We start from the raw sequence: 26,129 nt of genomic DNA, 5'->3' as shown, positions 1-26,129 counted from the left end.
TTGTGCCTATTGCCAATAAAAATAAAGGATTTAATGGTTTACTTGCTCATTCTGGAGCAATTATTGTTTACACTTACTTTCTTGGTGAAATCTTGATGTCCTATCTCCACTATTAAAGAGTCTGATCCATAGACTGTTTAGCGCACTTTTTGGGGTATCAGGGTAACCCTATGATTATCAGTTCAGCTACAAACATTAGCAACGTTTTCATACAAATATATTGTACTGTATGTACTCCAATTGTTTGTGTGTGTTTCCCATTTGGTTTTCTCCCACAGAAATAGATGTGGACAGTCTCTGTACAGCACTGTATTGCAGAATATTTTATCTGTTTTTAAGCTACAGAAATAAAATAGATACAATTTGTTTCTTTGGCCTGAATTGGTGTGACAAAATGTCCATACACCATAAATAATTGTCTTCTTTCCACTGGAAACCAATCTTTACCAACTCCCAAACACACATGCATGCTCTGTTCAGCTGAGTGGGCATATGTTAAATAGAAAGAGTAGAGTAAACCACTGTCAGACCCATCTGGCAGGGTCTTATCTCCTGGAAGACAAAAGAATGAAGTTCAAGTGCCCTTCTATCCTTTCATATCATCTGAGTCATGGGACCCCATGTACATTAGTTGATTGGTTACACTGAGAACAGCTGGCTTGGACGACTTTTCTGTAATGTGTCTTTGCATCTTTATTAGTGGCTTAGACCAGAAAGATTTTGAGAAGTTATGTTATAAGAAAATAAAGATTGATGCTGGCCAGTTCTTATAGACATTAATAGCTACTTTACATGACCATCCAGCTTCCATGTACTATGGTCACATATCCTGGCCGACCGTGGGGCTAGTGACTATCATACATGCCTATACTGCTGTTAGTTATAGTCACAAAACCAGCGGTCTGGCTGGGACTTAGTTACAGCTGTAATATATAACGAAGAAAATAGTACCAGCTCACCTGGGCTATTGGCGTCTGAAGCAAGGAATCCAAGGGACCACTTGGTGGAGGCAGAAAATAACAGGGAAGTAATCCAGCTTCATAAAAAAACATCCAAAATTTATTTCCAAAGCAGTTAAAATAGTGAACAATCCATCATAGGTACAGCAAACGCGTTTCACACGCCCAAGGCGTTCTTTTTCAGAGCTGTAATACAGACAATAAAATAAGACCACTATACCATCTTGTGATCTAGCCCTTGTACTGTTGTTTGTTGCTAAAAAAAATATTTAACTAGGATATATACTGACTTTAAGCATAACATGGAGTTATTCCTCATACACACCTGATAAATACTACAACAACATGACATATTAAGGTTATACATTAATTTATTTATGTATTTAATGCAATTCTGTGTTTTGTTTTTATTTAGTTTTCAGCAATGCAACCATTACCATGCCATCCGGTTCTGTTTCATTAAATATGACAGCAGGTACAGTACAGACCAAAAGTTTGGACACACCTTCTCATTTAAAGATTTTTCTGTATTTTCTTGACTATGAAAATTGTACATTCACACTGAAGGCATCAAAACTATGAATTAACACATGTGGAATTATATACTTAACAAAAAAGTGTGAAACAACTGAAAATATGTCTTATATTCTAGGTTCTTCAAAGTAGCCACCTTTTGCTTTGATGACTGCTTTGCACACTCTTGGCATTCTCTTGATGAGCTTCAAGAGGTAGTCACCGGAAATGGTCTTCCAACAATCTTGAAGGAGTTCCCAGAGATGCTTAGCACTTGTTGGCCCTTTTGCCTTCACTCTGCGGTCCAGCTCACCCCAAACCATCTTGATTGGGTTCAGGTCTGGTGACTGTGGAGGCCAGGTCATCTGGCGTAGCACCCCATCACTCTCCTTCTTGGTCAAATAGCCCTTACACAGCCTGGAGGTGTGTTTGGGGTCATTGTCCTGTTGAAAAATAAATGATGGCCCAACTAAATGCAAACCGGATGGAATAGCATGCCGCTGCAAGATGCTGTGGTAGCCATGCTGGCTCAGTATGCCTTCAATTTTGAATAAATCCCCAACAGTGTCACCAGCAAAGGACCCCCACACCATCACACCTCCTCCTCCATGCTTCACGGTGGGAGCCAGGCATGTAGAGTCCATCCGGTCACCTTTTCTGTGTCGCACAAAGACACGGTGGTTGGAACTAAAGATCTCAAATTTGGACTCATCAGACCAAAGCAGAGATTTCCACTGGTCTAATGTCCATTCCTTGTGTTCTTTAGCCCAAACAAGTCTCTTCTGCTTGTTGCCTGTCCTTAGCAGTGGTTTCCTAGCAGCTATTTTACCATGAAGGCCTGCTGCACAAAGTCTCCTCTTAACAGTTGTTGAAGAGATGTGTCTGCTGCTAGAACTCTGTGTGGCATTGACCTGGTCTCTAATCTGAGCTGCTGTTAACCTGCGATTTCTGAGGCTGGTGACTCGAATAAACTTATCCTCAGAAGCAGAGGTGACTCTTGGTCTTCCTTTCCTGGGGAGGTCCTCATGTGAGCCAGTTTCTTTGTAGCGCTTGATGGTTTTTGCAACTGCACTTGGGGACACTTTCAAAGTTTTCCCAATTTTTCACACTGACTGACCTTCATTTCTTAAAGTAACGATGGCCACTCATTTTTCTTTACTTAGCTGCTTTTTTCTTGCCATAATACAAATTCTAACAGTCTATTCAGTAGGAATATCAGCTGTGTATCCACCTGACTTCTGCACAACAAAACTGATGGTCCCAACCCCATTTATAAGGCAAGAAATCCCACTTATTAAACCTGACAGGGCACTCCTGTGAAGTGAAAACCATTTGCGGTGACTACCTCTTGAAGCTCATCAAGAGAATGCCAAGAGTGTGCAAAGCAGTCATCAAAGCAAAAGGTGGCTACTTTGAAGAACCTAGAATATGAGACATATTTTCAGTTGTTTCACACTTTTTTGTTAAGTATATAATTCCACATGTGTTAATTCATAGTTTTGATGCCTTCAGTGTGAATGTACAATTTTCATAGTCATGAAAATACAGAAAAATCTTTAAATGAGAAGGTGTGTCCAAACTTTTGGTCTGTACTGTATGTAGGTTGTATTTTAATATCCCATTAATTTACTGCTTCACAAAATATCTCTGTTGCTTTGTTAGGCTCAGTTCTCACAATGAGTTTTTGATGCTGCATATTTTTGCTGTTTAAAAAACCCAGCGTCTTACAGTTCCGGCAAAGTGAATGGAAGTCATACAAATCTTATGCCCATTGTGCTTTTTTATTTTTACACTGTGTAAACTGACCTAAGGAGCTTTTATAAAATCTTCAATATGTCAATTTCCCTTGCGTTAGATATGTATTTTATTTGTGACTTTTCCCCACAGACATGAAGAAGATGAGGAAAATCCACTTCTAAAACATGCATATGTATTTTCATTGTGTTTTTTTGCTGCGGAAACGCACTAAAATCGCATACAATCTGCACATGACTTTATCAATACAGTTTTTATCAGAGCTAAATAACCTGAAGTATTCAAAACAAAGCAGTTTTATTTAAAACATCACTGACCAAAAAGAGACAAAAACCTAAGCAGAAAAAATGTGATAAAAAAGCATGTAAAAAGGCACCCAAAAACGCAGTGAAAAAATGCAATCGAATAGGGGCAGAAATGCTGCATAAAATCTGCAACATCAAAAACTCATTGTGTGAATGTAGCCTAAAAAATAACTGAATTATTATCTTATAGCATCTATCTTATGAGTACAGTAGTCGTTAGAAGCCACTGACCTTTGAGTTTTCACAGAGAAGAAAACAGATTTAGTGTATCAGGGTCTGCTTTATTTCATTGAAAAAAAGTAGACCTGAAAAAAAAACTTTAGATGAAACTAGGCCAAGTATTCTGTCTGATCCATACATCTGTAAGTAGCGATGTTTTACGACATGTTGTATGTGGCTTTTGTTAAAACTCTTTCAATATTGTATTATTGCAGGACTTATGGATTGTTCCTTGAATGACACCAATGTATATAAGAACTGTAAGTTGTTTTATCACTGAAGTGGAACATGTAACAAAAAAAAGGCATGTTTCCTAATTGAAGATGCAAGAAAGAACATATGATCTTGGGTTTTTTAAAAATTAATTTTGGTGTTGAAGACCCCACTTACTACCAATCTCATAGTGAATGGGTTACATGATAAAACTATCTTCCGCCATCAAGGGGAACTTCCTGTAGATGGATCGGGCCGCTACTAAGTAGCTCAATGACAGTTGTAAAAATCTCTATATGCTCATCTCAATGGTGGCTGCAGGAAAGCTGTGGTTGTGCATCAGAAGCAACAAAAGGAGTTTAAAACCAAACCCCCTCTCTTCACAGGCCTGATAGCGATTACTGAATTTGTATTTTTTTGAAGCGTACTGGTTTGTGCAGTCAACATACAGTAAACACAATTTATAGGGTTCCTTATAATGGTACAACCAGAATGACCTGGTACTTTGTGTCTACAGTATTATGGTATCTAGTGCTGGTGTTGTACCCTATCAGACACAGTACATATCTGCACAATTCAGATTTATACTTTTGAATCAAACTGTGTGGCTTATTCCACACACAATTGATACACTCAAAAAACAAAAGATTAATGAGATAATTTCTCTTGCTGTAGAGGAAAGGTTTTTCCAGTAGTGATTTTAAAAGTTAAAAACAATTATTTAGCAGTTCCACAACACTTATATTCCACTGCAGCCCTGTCTCATAATAGGGTGTAACTTAGAGAAGATAATTCCATTGAGTCACTAGGAGGAGAATAAAAAGAACAGCACCCATAGTAAGGAGGGTGTTTAGTAGAAATGTAATGGTGTGTTGTTTCATGCTGCTCCATGTATTTGCCAATAATTTATGAAAAAAAGTCAGGAGGCATTCATGAATTTTGTATAGAAACCATTTTACACACATGTTTACAAGATAAACCTAACAACATCACAGCCAGAATTTTCATTGTGTGATAGTGATGTGGTAGTCACCCGCACCATCATCGTCACTCACAACCTGAGGGATCATGTAGATGTCAGTGCAGATCCTTCCTATCAATGCACTGCGAGTCTCCTTACCAAAGCATGACAGCTTCATGTATTTCTATGAGACAGTTGTACTTAGGTAAGGAGAGATCATTGTGGTCCAAGATTGGAAATATTTGTATGGACGTCTACATGTGTCTTTAGGGCTCCAAGCATGCATTGTACTAAGGCTAGGATCAAATCTCTTCCTTGAAGATCAGGAAAGCTTTTCATTAAAGGATTTGACCAGTACTTTACCAATCCCTTTCATGTTAACTGTCAAAGATAAGCACTTTATTAAATACCTTGCCTTCTCAAATCCTTCTATAACCTAAGCTGCTCCCTGGGTGAACTGATGTTTTGCTGAGAATCCTCAGACTTGTGATATCATGTCAAAATCTCCCTGAGTTACGAGCTCTGGAAACTGATGCCTTGCTGTATGGGTGTGCGAGGCTCTATTCAGCAGCACATTGGTCCTGTGCGTGTTGCTGCAGACCCATTTCTCCTTGCAGGGCTCTCCCTTGTATCTGTATTTGTACAGCAAGATGTATAGGTAGATTGATTTACATACACTGCTCTGTACCTCTATTACTTCTGTTCCCTGCAACAGTGTCTTGCACAGAAGATTGTGCTAGGGCTGTGTTGCACTAGAGGAGTTGGAGGGGTGTAGGTGGTGTTACAGGGGGTGTGCTCACTGGTGGCTTGCAGCCCAGCACAATGAATTATGGAAAATGTAGTCAGAAGGGAGTAGGGGATCCTAAATAGAAAGTAATGGCTGTGAGAACAGAACTGATGTAAGGAAAGAGGAAGGGAAACAGGAAGGTATAAAACATAAAATTGGCAGAAATGGTACATGGGGAACTTTAGGGTCATTATCGCTAAGCATTTATGGCAAAAACAGTAACTGAGCTGGAGTAGTGGACAATGACTTTAAAGGGTAATCATTATTTTAATTTTTATTTCATGAACCAATAGTGCACATGAAAATAAGAAACTTTGTAATATATCTGCTTCTTTCTCCACCAGGACTGATCATTAATTTTCAAAATTGTCAATTCTCGGGTAAAATCTGTGTTCAGTGAAGACCGATTGTTATATTAGTGAGATAGGAGATGGCAGTTGGTACTTATAAGATTCTATGTAGAGGAGAGGTGGGAGAAGAAGGAGGAGCTAGTGGCAGAGCTCCTCCCTCCTTTTCCACCTCCTGTCTACATAAAATCTTATCAGCACCAACTGTCTTTTCCTACAGATACAGATTTTACCCGAGAATTGACAATTTTGAAAATGAATGATCGATTTTGGCAGAGAAAAAAACTGATTTATCTGATAAGATATATTACAAAGTTGCTTATTTTCATATGCATTATTGATTTATGAAATAAAAATTGAAGTCATGGTTACTCTTTAATGAAAGAATGTACAATGTTACTTCTGTCAGTACCTCTCAATTTTGCCATTTCTAATAGTGGGTTTGTTCAATTCTTATTTACAGTTCAAATGGATTTTTGTAATTCAACTTGTGATTCCGGCACAGGTACGTTCCTTATATTGATAACAAAGCAAAAACAGTCTAAATGTACATTTTAATTTGGTGCTTTGAATGGATGGCAAAAATAGTGGAGGTAATACTTGGCGTTTAAGTAACCTAAATGTGTATTTTTCTTGTACGTAAATAATTTCTGTAACTGGTCAACAGTTAGATTTATGTAATGAAAGAAATTGTGTTTCAAGAGAATGCCAAGAGTGTGCAAAGCAGTCATCAAAGCAAAAGGTGGCTACTTTGAACAACCTAGAATATAAGACATATTTTCAGTTGTTTCACACTTTTTTGTTAAGTATATAATTCCACATGTGATAATTCATAGTTTTGATGCCTTCAGTGTGAATGTACAATTTTCATAGTCATGAAAATACTGAAAAATCTTTAAATGAGAAGGTGTGTCCAAACTTTTGGTTTGTACTGTATGTAAAACACAAAATCTTATAATGTAATATATACAGAGGACAATATTTCAAATAACAAAGCATAGATAATGCCATTTATAATGAAAAGAGAGCTAAAGTGATAACCCTGTCCACCTAATGAGCTCAATGTGAATCTAGTATAGCATAACCATAGAGCACCCTATTGGTGTTGTAAGCATCTAAGGGTATATACTGCAGCTTTCATATGCCCCAATGGGTCATAGACGTAACCATAACACAATTCCCAAAATGAAGGGTAAATCTCATAGTACAAATTAAATATCTAATTATGTTCATCTACAGTCAATTGCATATCACCAAATGATATGGGTATGGAAGGATGTTACCCATAGCTGTGTGGCTGGTGCTAGGAGGTAAAGATTGTTAAAAAGGGCAGAGTCCCAATGCCCCACGCGTATCGCCGAGTCTCCGCGCAGCTTTGTCAGGGCAATAACATCCCATAGTTCCTAGGTTGTATTTATACTATAGATTGAGTAGTTATGATCACATACCGGTTGTAGCATCGGTGTCTCTGCCCTCTGCTAGGCAGAGACGCCGTCCCCCTTACCGCCGCGCTCCTGCTTCGGCGTCTTCCGGCCTCCGTGCTGATGCTGCTGGTGCACGCAGCTTCCCGGGCACTGTGCTTAGGGCACGTGCTCCCTCCTTCTTAAAGGGGCCGCGCGCGCCGTCCTAAAAAGTCCCCGGCCAATGGCCGGAGGACTCTCCCTACTTAAAGCACCTCCTCCAATATGGAGGTGCCCGTGCAAGGTTGTTGCTTTGTGATACTTACTTTGCTTCAGCCCTCAGGTCCTCTGCAAGTCAGTCTTGCCAGCCAGTCTGATCTTCAGTCCAGTCTGCCAGTCTAACTACTTTCCAGCCCGACAGTCTGCCTTCAGTCCAGTCCACCAGTCTGTCTGTGGGCCTGCCAGCCTGCTTACCTGGAAGCACCTTCCTGTTACCTGTCGTGCCTGCCAGCCTGCTTACCTGGAAGCACCTGCCTGTTACCTGTCGTGCCTGCCAGCCTGCTTACTTGGAAGCACCTGCCTGTTGCCTGCCTTTACCCGTCATGCCCACATGCCGCTTACCTGGAAGCACCTGCCTGTTATCTGTTGTGCCCGCCAGCTTGCCTACCCGGAGCACCTGTCTGGCTATCAGCCGATTCTGCCTGCCTGACTACCTGGACCACCTGTCAGCCTACCTGCCGTGCTCTTCTGCTGTACCGGTCAGTTCCTGCCTTCAGACCCGTGGGAGTCACCTGCTCTCATACAAGGTCGGTCCCAGAGTGGCACCTGGTCCCTCTGCTCGGTCCCTCCCTGGTTCACGGAGTCGACTGAGCCGCCGTGCGACCCTGGTCAGGCCGAATAGATACTTAGTCACGCCCCTCTGGTCACCGGTGAGGCTCCATCGCAGTCGGCGACATACCGGAAGCGGAAGTGACGACATCGGCCGGAAAAGCATAAGTGTGGGCAAAGACTTTGCCCTTACTGCACTGTTGCAAGTGCGCAGGAGTTACTGACGTGCCCCTGGGCCGTGGGGTACTCGGTGCCGAGCCGGTCGTTGCTAGGGGATATGTCACAGTGGCGGTGACCCGGTCCATGACCCAGGGCGGTCAATCAAAAGGGGAATATTACAGGGGATTTATAGTTTTTATATACAGTTTGTGACGCCACCTGTGGTATGCGGCTAAAGGGAGCCGCGCCGCCGCTGCGGAGCAGATCCTCTGAAGCTGCTGTGAATGCAGCAGAGTTGGTTTAGCTCGCCACAGGTAGAGCTTAGCTCCAGGGCAGTGTAGATGTTGCTGTTATGGTGTAGTGCTAAGGATGGCGCGGATAATGATCACAGAGACAGTAAGGTACAGTCCGCAGGGTTTACTCACGGTTTCTTAGACTTCCAGTTACCAATACTAGAGTAACTTCCCACGGTGTTCTGTGCTCACTCAGGGAGGGGTTCAGCAAACTCCCAGGTCTCTCCGGAGTTCGTAACGGGACCCCCTTCTGTGTGTTCCTTCTAGCCGTCTCCCTGCACCTCACACCCAGTGTCTCAGACCAGTGGCCGCAGACCTTGCTGGGCGACGACTTTTCTGTCCCCTGGGTCCTCTATGGCCACCTTTCTGGTGATTAGATGTGGCTTGTGGCTGCAGTACCTGAAATACTGCAGCCTCCGGTTTCCTAGTTGAGGCTTAAAGAACTCTGCTAGTTTAGGGACCTGTCCCCTCTTTGCGACCTTACCCCTCCACCTCCTGGTAGATTTGGGCGTACGGGTGGCCTCCAGCACTTCCCGTACCCGTGGGGTCCCTTCCACGTTCCTGGAGCCTTTCTCCTGCTCCTCTCTCTCTCTTCAGTCTTGGGCCTCACTGGCTAGGCCCTCCTCCTGAGCAGAGCTCCTGCAGAGCTCCTGCTCCCTCTACTTCTCCTCTCAGATTGATCTGACCTTTCAAGATGGCTTCTCCATTTATATCACTTCTTCCAATGCTCCCCTGATTTACTTCCTCCACCTACACCCACTACATGGTTCCCCCTACTTTGGTTCCCCCCACTCCAGCCAGGGACAGGGCTCAGCAGGGAAGCGACGCATCTTGCCCCTCCTGCTGGTCTGGAGTAGTGTAGTGTTGGATGCAGGTGTTAGGGTCCCGGGCAGTACTCCTTCCTTACCTGAGCGTGAGATACCACACCTCTGGGTGACATGCAGTACCTCTGTGGCGACTGAACCCGCAGGGGCGCCACACTACCAGCAGTCTCTTACATAGATATAGATTATAACCCATTATTTATGACAGAGCTCTGCCTCTATTGAAAGTAATGACTAAATATATCCACTCATGTAGCAGATGGACACCTATATAGATTGTCAATACAGAAATATCAATGCAAAGATGTGTATATTAGTGCTGGAACACGCATTTTGTTTCAGATCCCAATTGGACATGTCCAGTATATACCAGTCTTAAAGGACAAGCCCAAAAAGGTAGAGATAGGTGGCAGTTGGTGCAATCTTCATTAAAATATATTGGATGGACATCAACACACATATATGTGATATCCACGCAAAGATGTGCACACAATATATGTCCATACACAGTATACATATACTACCCAAAACAGTTGGGCTATATGCAATACATATTGATATATGAAGCCAAGCACCATGAGATTTAGGTAGGGTGGTGGTTTGGTATAATCTCCGCTATCATATGTCTTAGAGAGGTAAACGTGAAAGATATAGAATAATTTGGGGGGTGCCTTATGGAGGGACCCAGACAACGAATCCATGTTGAATGGGTTATATCCATGTGTCCCCTCCCTAATGTAGCCCCACCAATTCCATCAAGGTATCTCATGATCTTAAAACGATAAGTATTCACATGCATACATGTCACTTGCATATCACGAAACGCATTTGAAAAGGATGAGAATCCATAGAGCTTAGGTAAATCAAAAGGATATATATATCCTGAATATACAGAAAATTATATTATATATGTGCCACCCCAGGGGTCTGGTTTCCACAGTAACAAGCAATGTTATGTCTGAGAGCAGGTGGGAGGTCTCTTGGTCAGGGATCCTGTGAATGCCACACCTCCTGCCCAGTCCTGGGAGGGGAAGAACTTCCCCTATATAAACCTAGGGCTGAGGCAGGGTTAGTGAGTAGAGAAGAAGTAGAGACAGAGAAGCAGATATAGGAAAAGAACATCAGGAGCTCTGTGGGAGCAGTACTACAAGGAGTCAGGGGCTGGCAGCTGCAGAGCTCGCCCTGACTGGAAAGTTATCACCGGACCCGGAGTCCGAGGCTGTGGGGACTAATCCTTACCCAGCAGCAGAAACCGCCCGGCAGGGGATTGCAGGTCCTCTGGCCCAGAAACCCGAAGGCACGGTCACACGCGTGGGACCAGCACCGCCGTCGTGGAGCGGAAGCTACTAGAAGGCCCCGAGTCACCGGCCATACGGGTGAGCACCACACGGTACACTCAGGGACGTGGGCTACTTATACCCGCCTCTAGCAAGGTAGCCGGAAGAGTATCGTTAGTTTGGGAGGCCTACAACTCCGCCTGGCCAGGGGAGATCCCATCTGCTCAAGGACTGACCAGGCCCCAATCGCTAGCCAGTACTCCGGGAGGGTCTATCTTTGTCACCAGTAAAGACCCTGAACTACACCGTACCGTCTCCGAGTGGTTCCTGCTACCCCCATCATCCACGTCGGCTGCCCTGAGGCCATACCCCTCCCGTTGGGGGTTATACTATCACGCTGCACAATCCTACCACCGGCCTCAGCGGTCTGCCCTGCAGCGGCAGCTCCTTAGCTGTACTCAACGGGTGGCGTAGTCGTCCAACATCTACCGCTAATACAGCGCCACTTAGTCTGACTCCCTGGGCACGGACCGGGTCACCGCCACGAGACTACAACCCTCAAGAGATCCGGCTCCGGGTAAGCTCCCGCGTGCGCAACGCAGCGCGACACAGGCCCAGGGGCGCGTCAACTTTTGGCGTAGTCGGCAGGATTCCGTGCCCGCAACCACCGGGTACTGCGAGCCTGGAAAAAAAAAAAAGAGACTTTTAAACTTACCATCGGTGAAGATTCCCGCCATCCGGCGCCATCTTCAGCCTTCTTCCCGCCATCGGTGAAGATTCCCGCCATCCGGCGCCATTTTCAGCCTTCTTCCCGCCTTCCGTGGAGTTTTCCCGCCGTTGGACGCCATCTTGAAGACGCCGCGCGGGAAGAAGAGGGGCGTGGACTCCGAAAGCGCGCGAGAACTGAAGCCCCGCCTCACGTCCGGACGTTGCGTAAGGTCCTGGAAGGAGCCCAGCAGACGCCGACGTCACAGGAGCGCGATGGAAGGTCCTCAACCCTGACGATCCACTGCGGAGCCGCGGCCTACGGAAGAGGATCATCGCAAGGTAGGCCACGGTCCACTAGGGGGGAGAAGGATGTCGGATACGGAGGAGAGCTTCACCGCTTCAACCCCCGCCAGCGCCACCGCTGTTGCGGTCATGCCTTTCACCATGCCCTATATCCCGGGGGCAGCCTGGCTACCCCAGTACTCAGGGGAGTCACATACCCTGCATGACTTTAGAGAAAAGCTGGATAGCCTCTTCCAGGTGTACCCCCTCACAGAGGAGCAAAAAGTGAGCATCCTGGTGGCCCAATTAACCGGGGCAGCCCAAAGGGAGGTAAAGTCCTGGCCACCTGGGGGGAGGACTGTCGCAGGGATACTAACCCGGCTGAGGGACACCTTTGATACCCGCACCTCAGCCGAGATCAAGCTTAGATTCTACGGGTGCAAACAGCGGGCACATGAGAGTATAAGGGACTATGCCCTGAACCTACAAGAGGCCCTGAGAGCCATTAAGCAGACCGACCCTGACGGCGTTGGAGACGAGGACAGGCTGTTGACTGAACAATTTATAGAGGGTTTATATTGCAATGCCCACTGAACCCAGTTGCGGGCAATGGCCTTACAGGACCCTCATCTGGGATTTGCACAGTTCAAGGACAGAGCCATCCGGGTGCTTCGAGAACCGGCACCAGGTGGCGTTGTGACCCCCAGACGCCCCACTGCCACTTACCACCAGGAGGCGGCGCCCTTGTCGGCAGGGCCTGTGGGGGCTGATGCGCAGGCTTTGAACAATGACCCGGCTCCAGACCTGCACCATCAGGTCCAAGAGCTAGCTAAAAGCGTTGCTGCGCTAACCCGAACTGTGCAGTCTTTACAGGTTTCCACTCCAGGGAAGATCCAGCTGGCATCCGGACCGGAGGACATCCCGTGGCGTCGACCAAGGAGGACCCCACCGGCCAGAGGAAGACCCAGCGACCGATACAACGAGGACGGACGACCCATCTGCCGCCGCTGCAATCAACCCGGACATATGGCAAGGTATTGTCCTTTAAACTGGCACAACCTGGGGTAGAGGGCCAACCCCCAGGAAAAAGATCACCAGGCCCATCGAACTGGCGCGACAAATATGTGGGAGGACGTCCAGTCTTACCCGTGGTACTGGATGGCATTCCTATGAGTGCCCTACTGGACACCGGGTCACAGGTCACCACCATCCCGTACGTGCTCTTCAAGCAGTACTGGAATGACTCGGATATCACCCGCTACCCTGACGACGACTTGAGTATCATCGCCAGCAATGGTCAGCCCGTGCCACAGATTGGATTTAAAGAGGTGACCATTAAAATCGGTAGAGTCGAACTGGCAGCACAGGGACTGATCATTGTAGACATTGACAAACACGAGAGTCACCCAAAGATAACTCTAGGAACTAATGTAATTGAAAATTGTCTTGCAGAGGTGATTTTCCTTTTACAGCAGGTTGCCAAGAACGCCAGCTCCGGCCAGCAGCGAGTGCTCCAGAAAGAGATCCGGGCACTGATGCGACGGCAACAGCTAGAACTCTCCGGTGGTGAGATTGGTAGCGTGCGAATGTGTGACCCTTTCCCTATTGCCATGCCCCCGAAAAGTGAAATGATGATTTGGTGCCGGGCAGCTATTGGTCTGAGAGGTAGAGATTACCAGGCAATGGTAGAACCAGTTTACTCAGACAGTAGGCCCACCATTTTGACAGCACGGGGGGTGGTCAATGTACGCCATGGGAGGGTGCCCGTTCACATAATAAATATCGGGAAGAGGGAAGTGTACCTGCCCCGGTATGCCACGCTAGCCAAATGGTATACCATCAATCAAGATTCCATACAGTCCGTAGAACCCTTGCCTCCATCTTCCCCGGAGGAAGGTAACGGCTCTCAGAAAACAATGGAGGACTGGTGTCAGCAACTACATTTGGGTACTGACTCCACTCCCTCACACCAGAAACAGGGAGTCTATCGGGTGGTTCAAGAGTACGAGAGAGTGTTTAGTAAACACCCGTTAGACTTCGGGCGAGTCAAGGGGGTAGAACACCACATCCCCACGGGAGACCATCCTCCCATAAAAGAGAGGTATCGACCCGTACCCCCTGCACACTACCAACACGCCAAGGGGATGCTTAGAGACATGAAGGAGGCTGGGGTGATCAGGGATAGCTGTAGCCCCTGGGCAGCTCCACTAGTCTTAGTCAAAAAGAAAGACAACACCATGAGGATGTGTGTAGATTACCGGAGAATCAACCGTATCACACACAAGGATGCGTACCCCTTACCAAGGATAGAGGAGTCTTTGGCTGCTTTAAGATCTGCTAACTTCTTCTCTACCTTGGATCTCACTAGTGGGTACTGGCAGGTTCCTGTAGCAGAGGCGGACCGGGAGAAGACCGCATTCACCACCCCGATGGGACTTAGCGAGTTTACCTGCATGCCGTTCGGACTCTGCAACGCACCAGGAACCTTCCAACGATTAATGGAGTGCTGTCTGGGCCACAGAAACTTCGAGACGGTCCTGCTGTACCTGGACGATGTCATCGTATATTCCAAGACGTATGAGGACCACCTGAAACACCTGGCGGAAGTGTTCGAAGCTCTGGCAAGCTACGGCCTAAAGGTGAAACCCTCCAAGTGTCACCTCCTGAAACCAAAGGTGCAGTACCTGGGACACGTGGTGAGCGCTGATGGAGTGGCTCCCGACCCTGATAAGATCACCGCAATTAAGGAATGGCCAAGTCCCTCCAGTGTAAAGGAAGTGCGGCAGTTCCTCGGGTTGGTAGGCTATTACCGCAGATTCATCCCCGGTTTCACCAAAAAGGCAGCTCCTATGCAGGACCTCCTGATAGGCCAGTCCCGGAAGGCCAAGAACCAGAAGCCGCCCTTCAAATGGGAGAAGTTAGAAGAAGAGTCCTTCCGCCAGCTGAAGATGGCCCTCACGGGGGATGAAATCCTGGCGTACCCTGATTACAGCCAGCTCTTTATCCTCTACACCGACGCAAGTAACATCGGGCTAGGAGCCGTACTGTCCCAGATACAGCAGGGGAAAGAACGAGTAATCGCTTACGCTAGCCGAAAACTGCGACCCACCGAAAGAAACCCTGAGAATTACAGCTCATTTAAGCTAGAGTTCCTGGCAGTGGTGTGGGCAGTCACCGAACGCTTTAAGCACTACCTCGCTTCTTCCCGGTTCACCGTGTACACGGATAACAACCCGTTGACACACCTGGACACGGCAAGACTCGGTGCCCTAGAGCAGAGATGGATGGCCCGTCTGTCCAACTACGAGTTCACAATCAAATACCGGGCAGGACGCTCCAATACCAACGCGGACGCCCTGTCCAGGATGCCAAACCTACCGGACGAAGGAGAAGATCCAGAGGGACTGGAAGAAGTCGAACTCCCCGCGTTCCACCGTCATGGGACTATCCAGTATTCCCATCGGGTAAGGAGTAAGCAAGCCGCTACGTTTAACCCCTTGCCTCACTACAACTGGGAGGAAACGCAAGACAGTGACCCTGCCGTCCGGCTGGTGAAGGAGATGCTGACTCGGCCAGAGGCTCGCCTTGACCCAGACGCTCCGGAGGAAGCCAAGCAACTGTGGGCTGAGAAGAGTCGACTGTTCCTTTACAAGGGGAAGTTGTGCTGCAGAATGGTTAACTCCCGGACGCATGAACTAATCTGGCAAGTAGTGGTGCCATGGAGAGACGCAGCCATGGTGATGGAAGCATACCACGACGGGGCTGGACACTTCGGATGGAAGAAGCTGGAGTTCCTGCTGCGTGGGCGGTTCCACTGGGTAGGCATGAGGGGAACCATCGAGAGGTGGTGCAGAGACTGTGGCCCGTGCAACCTAAGAAGGAAGGACCGTGCCAACCAGAAGACTCCCCTGCAGTCCATCGTCACCCAGCAGCCGTTGGAACTGGTAGCCTTGGATCATGTAAAACTGACCCCAAGCAGAAGTGGCTACGTCTACGCGTTAACCATTGTGGATCATTACTCCCGGTTCTTGGTTGTCGTCCCCGTTAAGGACTTAACGGCTCAAACAGCAGCTAGAGCCTTCCAGCAGCACTTCTGCCGTCCACACGGATACCCGGACCAAGTGCTGACGGACCAGGGACCTGCCTTTGAAGCGGAGATCTTCCAAGAATTCTGCAATCTGTATGGCTGCCGGAAGATAAGGACGACACCCTATCATCCGCAAACTAATGGACTTTGTGAGAAAATGAACCAGGTGGTAATGGATCTCCTGAAAACGTTGCCCCTGGAAGAACGCAGTCTGTGGCCTGAGAAGCTGCCCGATCTGGTGGACCTATACAACCACATCCCGGTAGGTTCCACCAACTGTACCCCGGCTTACCTAATGAGGGCGAGACCTGGTAAGTTACCTGTTGACCTGGAAATGGGAGTCCTGACACCCGAGGACACTTCACCGGAAACAGACTGGGACACAGAGAGGCAGCAGCACTACCGGAAAGTACAAGAGAGCGTGGAGCGAAGTCTCTGTCTCGCTAGGGAAAGACAAGAGAAAAATTACAACCAGTATGCTCCCGCTGTTCCCCTGGTACCCGGAGAGCAGGTCTTGAAGAGGAAGAGACGGCTCCACAAGTTGGACAACCAGTGGGAGAAGGACCCGTACACCGTACTGCCCTCAAGCCACGACAACCCAAAGGTTTGTACCATCAGTAAAGACGGAGGGGAAACCACAGCCATTGTATCCCGGGATCACCTGAAGAAGTGTCCCGAACAGCTACGGAACCCAGAAGGAGAGCAAGAAGACCCTCGACCCGTAGAGGAAAGGGAAGATATGGTTAGTACTGTGCTCGGAGACTTCCCTCGATCCTGGACTCAAGTCAATGGTGCAGTTGTGGTACCCATCCTCACGTTCCTCCAACCAGCATCCCAAGTGCCTACGGAGCAACAGGTAGAGCTGGAAGAGCAGCCGGTCCAGGAGGCAGCAGACTCCACACAAGCAGAACAGGAGGATCAACCCTCTGCTCATAGTGAGCCTGCCATACCCCTAGTGAGCCAAAGAGCCCGTAGACAGCTGCCCAGTTTATCCTTGATAGCTCCTACACCCTGTAGTTCAGGGCCAGACAGTCAGCTCCGTAGGTCCACTAGGGCCACTAGAGGCCAGTTACCCGCACGTTGGAGGATTTGAAGTGTTTAAATTGTTTTATTTGTGGTCACCTGTCTGTTACTTGTAAATAATTATGTGTTTCTAGTTATTTTTAGGAGTCCTTGGTGGATTTACCGGGAATCCTTGTACAATTGGTTGGAGCGTAACCCAGGAATGGACTAAAAGACTGTTAAGGACTCGGGGCAGGACAGACCCCTACCTGGTTACGTCTCCCTGTTTTGGTGAAATGGACACCTTTGTTTTCTTCAAAGACTGCACCCGGTTGCGGACACGCCGTAACCATCTTTATGTGTTTTTCTTATTGTATTATTATTGTTTATACCTTGTTATGTTTTTCTAAAAATATGTTTAGTCCCGGAGTACTAAATTTCACTAGGGGGGAATGTGGCACCCCAGGGGTCTGGTTTCCACAGTAACAAGCAATGTTATGTCTGAGAGCAGGTGGGAGGTCTCTTGGTCAGGGATCCTGTGAATGCCACACCTCCTGCCCAGTCCTGGGAGGGGAAGAACTTCCCCTATATAAACCTAGGGCTGAGGCAGGGTTAGTGAGTAGAGAAGAAGTAGAGACAGAGAAGCAGATATAGGAAAAGAACATCAGGAGCTCTGTGGGAGCAGTACTACAAGGAGTCAGGGGCTGGCAGCTGCAGAGCTCGCCCTGACTGGAAAGTTATCACCGGACCCGGAGTCCGAGGCTGTGGGGACTAATCCTTACCCAGCAGCAGAAACCGCCCGGCAGGGGATTGCAGGTCCTCTGGCCCAGAAACCCGAAGGCACGGTCACACGCGTGGGACCAGCACCGCCGTCGTGGAGCGGAAGCTACTAGAAGGCCCCGAGTCACCGGCCATACGGGTGAGCACCACACGGTACACTCAGGGATGTGGGCTACTTATACCCGCCTCTAGCAAGGTAGCCGGAAGAGTATCGTTAGTTTGGGAGGCCTACAACTCCGCCTGGCCAGGGGAGATCCCATCTGCTCAAGGACTGACCAGGCCCCAATCGCTAGCCAGTACTCCGGGAGGGTCTATCTTTGTCACCAGTAAAGACCCTGAACTACACCGTACCGTCTCCGAGTGGTTCCTGCTACCCCCATCATCCACGTCGGCTGCCCTGAGGCCATACCCCTCCCGTTGGGGGTTATACTATCACGCTGCACAATCCTACCACCGGCCTCAGCGGTCTGCCCTGCAGCGGCAGCTCCTTAGCTGTACTCAACGGGTGGCGTAGTCGTCCAACATCTACCGCTAATACAGCGCCACTTAGTCTGACTCCCTGGGCACGGACCGGGTCACCGCCACGAGACTACAACCCTCAAGAGATCCGGCTCCGGGTAAGCTCCCGCGTGCGCAACGCAGCGCGACACAGGCCCAGGGGCGCGTCATATACATTATGGTGAAATGTATGAGATGTCAGCCAGAGATATCCAATCAGACCACAGGCCTCATTATACCACCCCCTCCCCTTCCCAATATCGCAGAGGGGCAATTTATATGTAAATAGAAAAAGGATTTATCTATCCTTCTGAAAAGAGACTTGGAACAGAGAATCAAGGAGAAGCAAGAGGACACACAGACTCTGAGACCATCAGCTTGGAAGCACAGTTTTACCTATAGATACACAGATTGGATTCTATATGATTCTAGCCTAAGGGTATGGCCCTGACTGGAAGGATACGGATCTGCTCCATTAACCATCAGAGAGACCATGGATACTTTTGGGGAGACCAGGTTGGGACGAAGAAGTCACCTGGCCCCTTGAATATGTTGTTTGAGGTTGCCAGTCACCTGGAACTCATGTAGACATTTGGAGAAGCCAGATTTGGACCCACCGGTCATCTGGCCCCATGGACACTCTCGGAGAGGCCAGGTTGGGACCCTCGGGTCTCCTGGTCTTGTACCTTGATGGACTGCTAGCTTCCTAAGCTTGCCACTACCTCCTCTCTGTGGGGGCCCGCCAGAAGCAAGGGTCCACTGGTTAAGGTAGTCGGCCCAGGAAGTCTCCAAAGTCGCAGCTGTTCTATCCCAGGCGGGCAGAGAAGGAAGGGTGAGACTGTGTAATGTTCTACCATCTTGGGTATTTGCTGGGACTGTTCTATGTGTTTATTGCCCTCTTTGTGGGTCAATAAAGTATTGCTTTGCTGTTTGACACGTACCCTGTGTTGTCTGAGTAGCGTTACGCCCACGGAAGACCCTGGGTCTTCGTATTTTGGTGGCAGCGGTGGGATACTACTCAGCCCAGCAGTTCTGGGGGAGCTGCAGGAGACTGGTGTTCGCAAACACCGTCAAAAGGTTCTACAACCAGCGAGACATGTAGACAGACCCAGAAGACCATAGGTGAGGCATACACAGCGGGTTTCGGATGCTACCATGTCCAACCCCATCAGCCCGGCCTTGGGAGGAGGGCCGGAGAGGATATACAGCAGCAACAAGAAACAGGAACTACAGGAGTTGTGCCAGCTTCAGCGGATCGAACACCAGGCCACCGACACTCATCGCATTTAATTCAGGAACCACAGGATGCAAAGGACGGCATGTGTGGATGTAATGGATACGAGTCTGTTCTCGTCAATTATATGTGGAGTTTATTCGCAAGGTAGACATGGAAAATTCTCTGAGGAAACTCGATTATGCAAAGTTTTGTTCTCATGAAGGTGAGACCTCTTACGTGTCTGTGCTTTAAGACATTCTGATGGACTGTCTCCAATAAACGGAGAAGGAAGGGTGAGACTGTGTAATGTAACATCTTGGGTATTTGCTGTGACTGTTCTGTGTGTTTATTGTCCGCTTTGTAATTCAATAAAGTATTGCCACACTGTTTTACCCTCACCCTGTGTTGTCTGAGTAGCGTTACGCCCACGGAAGACCCCAGGTCTTCACAGTATGCTTAAAGTGAGCCAGCATCTGCTGATACAGGAAGTAAAAATTTAAAGGGAACCTTCCAGGCTGGATAATGCTATTAACCTGCAGATATCGGGTTAATCACCCCTTATAAGAGACTGCAGGTTAATACGTTGATCCAACCTCAAAAGTTCCCTTTAAAAACATCAAATGTGTAGGTGACACCTGGTCTATGCAGTTTGAACTCATACATACAAGGCTCTTAATTATCATGATTCTGCAGGAGACATCGGGTCTACGAGTTTCAAACCTATACAGGGATCTTAATCATAATGATCATAATGATAAAGAATCCAGTATGGGTTGGAAAGGCTTAGTCCCGGTGTCTCTGACTCGCCCCCTGGGCCGTGGGGCACCCGGAACCGGGTTTCAGTGCGATGCTGGGAGTAGTAGTGGCAACCCGATCCCGTGGCTCAGGGTGGTCAGACCAGATTGTGCTGTGGCAGTCTATTTTTAGAGTTATAGAATGTCCGACTACGCCACCCGTGGATTGCGGTCAGGGATGACCGCCGCTGCTTTGCAGACCTCAGAGGCTGGTGTTGGGGTGCAGCACAGGGATGGGATAACTCCCCACGGGAAGAGTGTAGCCTCAGGGCGGTGTAATGGGATGCTGGGGGTGATGGTGCAGACGCAGCAGAAATCACACAGAGTCAGTGATGCAGTCCAGTGTCTTTTACTCACAGTTGTTATCCGAGTCTCTTCTGCCAGCAATGACTGCCCAAGCCGTACTGCGTCCACCAGGTGAGGAGCTCGGTCAACCCCCAGGCAATTCAGGAGTATGGCACAGGACCCCCTCTTATCCTCTCTCTGGCCTCTCGTGCCCCACCAGTGACCACACTTCTGTCCAGCTGCCTCGGGCCTTCTCTTGGTGAAACCTGGCGCCAGTTTCCCTGACCCTATGTGGTGCCTTCCTAGTGGGTGTAGCAGGGGGTCGCACCATTAGATGATCGCGACCTCCGGTCTTTGGCTGAGGGATTATTTACCTCAACCAACTTGGGAATCCGGTACCCTTCTGCAACCTGACCCTTCACCCGATATCACGCGGGCTTGCAATGGTTGCTGTCCGTTCTGCTCTCTCTTAGGGTCCCTTCTGCCTCCTTGTTTCTGGAGCCTTTCTACTCCTCTGTCTCTTCTCCTTCCTTCCTTCTCCTTCTCCTCTTCTCCTTTCTGGCCCCGGCCTTCTCTCTAGGCCTGCCTCGTGGAGCTGAGCTCAGGCCGAGCCTGTCAGCTCTCTCTCCCTTCTGCTCTGACTCACTGCTGCTCTGAACTCCCTCCTAAGATGGCCCCCACCTTTTATCTGCTTCACTGTGTCTGAGCTCAGGTGACCTGCACCCAATGAGCTCCTTCCTATGCTCCAGAAACCGTCCCCTTCTGCTCCTACATCACTGGGTTCTCTTCCCCCTCCCCACTCCAGCCAGGGACATGGTCAGTTGTGCCTGCAATAAATGGGAGCACCGTCGAGCTGTCCCCCGGAAATGAGGAGTGTGTGCGTGTATGTATGCAGGTAACTGAGCCCTGGTCAACACTCCATCCTCACCTGGGAGTGGAATATCACACCTCTGGTTGAGGTGCAATACCCCTGTAGCAACCGAACCCTCGGGGCGCTACATCTCCTACTTATTTGACGTTTTTAAACTCACTCACTCTCTTCTTAAGTATTTTTCAATAAATGCAAAGTTTTTACTACCTGACTCTTGCAGAGCAGTATCACTTTCTACATACTAATTTCCACAACTTTTTTTAATACAGCTGGAGATACAGTGTATTGTGGTGCACTTAAAGAAGCACTACTATTAACTTTTTTTCCCTAAACCTGTGTAGATGTTAGTGCAGTGTAGTGTCAGTGTGTTAATATACTCATGAATTGCTGTCTTCTCTGGTATCCAGTAGAGTAGAGATTAGTGTTTACTAATACTTCTTAAGCATTCATCCTACAGCAGTCAGTGTGGGGAGGGACAGTACAACAGAACTGAGCTTTGTCTCATTACAAACACTTCTGTAGCTGCAATTCTCCTGATGCATTGCTGTCTACTATGCTTCTAATTTTCATTGTAGCCACTAGGGCTTTTTTTAGACTCATACTTTCTTTCATTGCAGGAACAGTTGTCAGAAAGGTTCCTTATCAGCAGAGGCAAATTACAATGACAAATAACACCTCTATACACAACTGATAACAAAGATTCCACCAATCACAATAGGATCACAGCTGATCCTCCTCCCCTTTATAATAACTTTTGCACATGCTCATTAGATGCTTTAATACAATAGATAGAGTCAGAACCGGTAAGTCCTGGCTAATGTCCATGTGTTTTTCCTGATACTGCAGGAAGTTGGAGTCTAAAAAATCTTCAGTGGCCATTGTGAAAATTACAAGAATACTAATTTTGTTTTTTAATTAAAATCATGATATGATAATAAAACATGTTTTAAAAAATATTTAACACAAGAACCTGACTTATAAATAGATCATTTACTGATGATAGCTTCCCTTTAAGTAAATAATTTATTATTGACCAGTATTAGACAAGCAGTCTTATTTAAAAAGTCTCTCTATTACTAAATAAAATGTATATATGGCTGTGCTTAAATAAAAAAAAAGTTTGTGTATATATACAGTACAGACCAAAAGTTTGGACACACTTTCTCATTTAAAGATTTTTCTGTATTTTCATGACTATGAAAATTGTACATTCACACTGAAGGCATCAAAACTATGAATTAACACATGTGGAATTATATACTTAACAAAAAAGTGTGAAACAACTGAAAATATGTCTTATATTCTAGGTTCTTCAAAGTAGCCACCTTTTGCTTTGATGACTGCTTTGCACACTCTTGGCATTCTCTTGATGAGCTTCAAGAGGTAGTCACTGGAGATGGTCTTCCAACAATCTTGAAGGAGTTCCCAGAGATGCTTAGCACTTGTTGGCCCTTTTGCCTTCACTCTGCGGTCCAGCTCACCCCAAACCATCTCGATTGTGTTCAGTTCTGGTGACTGTGGAGGCCAGGTCATCTGGCGTAGCACCCCATTACTCTCCCTCTTGGTCAAATAGCCCTTACACAGCCTGGAGGTGTGTTTGGGGTCATTGTCCTGTTGAAAAATAAATGATGGTCCAACTAAACGCAAACCGGATGGAATAGCATGCCACTGCAAGATGCTGTGGTAGCCATGCTGGTTCAGTATGCCTTCAATTTTGAATAAATTCCCAACAGTGTCACCAGCAAAGCACCCCCACACCATCACACCTCCTCCTCCATGCTTCACGGTGGGAACCAGGCTTGTGTTCTTTAGCCCAAACAAGTCTCTTCTGCTTGTTGCCTGTCCTTAGCAGTGGTTTCCTAACAGCTATTTTACCATGAAGGCCTTCTGCACAAAGTCTCCTCTGAACAGTTGTTGAAGAGATGTGTCTGTTGTTAGAACTCTATGTGGCATTGACCTGGTCTCTAATCTGAGCTACAATTTCTGAGGCTGGTGACTCGGATAAACGTATCCTCAGAAGCAGAGGTGACTCTTGGTCTTCCTTTCCTTGGGCGGTCCTCATGTGAGCCAGTTTCTTTGTAGCGCTTGATGGTTTTTGCAACTGCACTTGGGGACACTTTCAAAGTTTGCCCAATTTTTCGGACTGACTGACCTTCATTTCTTAAAGTAATGATGGCCACTCGTTTTTCTTTACTTAGCTGCTTTTTTCTTGCCATAATACAAATTCTAACAGTCTATTCAGTAGAACTATCAGCTGTGTATCCACCAGACTTCTGCACAACACAACTGATGGTCCCAACCCCATTTATAAGGCAAAAAATCCCACTTATTAAACCTGACAGGGCACACCTGTGAAGTGAAAACCATTTCCGGTGACTATCTCTTGAAGCTCATCAAGAGAATGCCAAGAGTGTGCAAAGCAGTCATCAAAGCAAAAGGTGGCTACTTTGAATAACCTAGAATATAAGACATATTTTCAGTTGTTTCACACTTTTTTGTTAAGTATATAATTCCACATGTGTTAATTCATAGCTTTGATGCCTTCAGTGTGAATGTACAATTTTCAAAGCCAAGAAAATACAGAAAAATCTTTAAATGAGAAAGTGTGTCCAAACTTTTGGTCTGTACTGTATATATATATATATATATATATATATATATATATATTTAGATTTTTTATTTTGCTATATTTTGCACTGTAATGTTTAAAGTAATTTTATGCTTGTTTTTATTTCTTAATAGTTTATGAGATAATACTGAAAGAGGTAAGGATTGTTATTCAGATTTTTTTTTCTGATTCCTACTCTTGAGAATAAAAAAAATATTTGTGTAGATGTAAGAATTTATGTCAGGCCACTTTCTTGTATCATAAATTCTACCATACATCTAAAAAGAATTGTCACCAAAAACTTCAGATTTCAGGTTGCCATGAAAAGCCCGACTGACAGTTAATTCCTGTGGTGGCTAGCATAAAGAGGTTTTCCATTTCTTTCAAATTGATAACCTCTCCTAAGATATCATTCTAATGTCAGTTTTTCATGTAAATCTTTATTTCACGGATAGAAGACGTTCTTAACATAATCTGTGGTGATGCTCGTGTCTTTTTGCGGACTGACTGTGCACAAAAAATCACGGAGACATGTCAGTTTTTGAATAGAGTTTCATATTGACAAATGACATTTTGATCACTTCTTACAGTATTTTTTGGGGGGCGGGGTTTTGCGGCGACCAAAAAACGCAATTTTGGTGTTTTTAATTTTTTTCTGTTTACAGTGTTTACCGATCAGGTTGGTTAATCTTATATTTTGGTCAACCTTCTATTGACATGGGGATACCATATACACACGTGGTCAAAATTGTTGGTACCCCTCGTTTAATGAAAGAAAAACCCACAATGGTCACACAAATAACTTGAATCTGACAAAAGTAATAATACATATAAAATCTATGAAAATGAAGAAATGAAAGTCAGTCATTGCTTTTCAGCCCTGCTTCCACAGATTTTTAAAAAAAATTAAACTCATGAAATAGGCCTGGACAGAAATGATGGTACCCCTAAAAATAATGTGACAAAAGGGACATGTTAAATCAAGTTGTGTCCACTAATTAGCATCACAGGTGTCTACAATCTTGTAATCAGTGAGTGGGCTTGTATATAGGGCTACAGATACTCACTGTGCTGTTTGATGACATGGTGTGTACCACACTCAACATGGACCAGAGGAAGCAAAGGAAAGAGTTGTCTCAGGAGATTAGAAAGTAAATTATAGACAAGCATGTTAAAGGTAAAGGTTATAAGACCATCTCCAAGCAGCTTGATGTTCCTGTGACTACAGTTGGTCATATTATTCAGAAATTCAAGATCCATGGGACTGTAGCCAACCTCCCTGGACGTTGCCGCAAGAGGAAAATTGCTGATAAATCAAAGAGACAGATAATACGAATGGTAACAAAAGAGCCCAGGATAACTTCTAAAGAGATTAAAGGTGGACTTCAAGCTCAAGGAACATCAGTGTCAGATTGCACCATCCGTCGTTGTTTGATCCAAAGAGGACTTCATGGGAGACGACCAAGGAGAACACCATTGTTGAAAAAAAATCATAAAAAAGCCAGACTGGAATTTGCCAAACTACATCCTGACAAGCCACAAAGCTTCTGGGAGAATGTCCTATGGACAGATGAGACAAAAATGGAAGTCTTTGACAAGGCACATCAGGTCTATGCTCAAAGAAGGAAAAATGTAGCATATCATGAAAAGAACACTGTCCCTACTGTGAAACATGGAGGAGGCTTTGTTATGTTCTGGGGCTGCTTTGCTGCATCTGGCACAGGGTGTCTTGAATCTGTGCAGGGTACAATGAAATCTCAAAACTATTAAGGGATTCTAGAGAGAAATGTGCTGCCCAGTGTCAGAAAGCTTGGTCTCAGTCGCAGGTTATGGGTCTTGCAACAGGATAATGACCCAAAAACACAGCTAAAAACACCCGAGAATGGCTAAGAGGAAAACATTGGACTATTCTGAAGTCGCCTTCTATGAGCCCTGATCTAAATACTATTGAGCATCTTTGGAAAGAGCTGAAACATGCCGTCTGGTAAAGGCAACCTTCAAACACAAGACAACTGGAGCAGTTTGCTCATGAGGAGTGGGCCAAAATATCTGTCGAGAGGTGCAGAAGTCTCCTTGACAGTTACAGGAATTGTTTGATTGCAGTGATTGCCTCAAAAGGTTATTCAACAAAATATTAAGTTAAGAGTACCATCATTTC

At 46.4% G+C, this 26,129-nt stretch overlaps 1 protein-coding gene across 3 annotated transcripts in view; it reads left to right on the top strand.

The window, feature by feature from the left end:
• ADGRG2 (adhesion G protein-coupled receptor G2) overlaps nt 1-26,129 on the top strand; it is a 209,729-nt gene that overhangs the window by 138,930 nt on the left and 44,670 nt on the right. For 2 of the 3 annotated variants that reach the window (XM_073667454.1, XM_073667447.1), the window contains 3 exons: nt 3,967-4,011; nt 6,523-6,564; nt 24,106-24,128. In XM_073667454.1, coding sequence (XP_073523555.1) covers nt 3,967-4,011; nt 6,523-6,564; nt 24,106-24,128 — 110 coding nt within the window. Of the gene's footprint in view, nt 1-1,374; nt 1,435-3,966; nt 4,012-6,522; nt 6,565-24,105; nt 24,129-26,129 lie in introns of all 3 variants that reach the window. The other variant, XM_073667458.1, reaches the window with a different exon arrangement.

The sequence above is a fragment of the Phyllobates terribilis genome, unplaced genomic scaffold (genome assembly GCF_046119375.1).
Source record: "Phyllobates terribilis strain yellow unplaced genomic scaffold, ASM4611937v1 Scaffold_2__4_contigs__length_985480577, whole genome shotgun sequence".
NCBI classification, from domain to species: Eukaryota; Metazoa; Chordata; class Amphibia; order Anura; family Dendrobatidae; genus Phyllobates; species Phyllobates terribilis.
The sequence above is the reverse complement of the archived record's forward strand: the minus strand, read 5'-3'. Positions and strand labels throughout refer to the sequence as shown.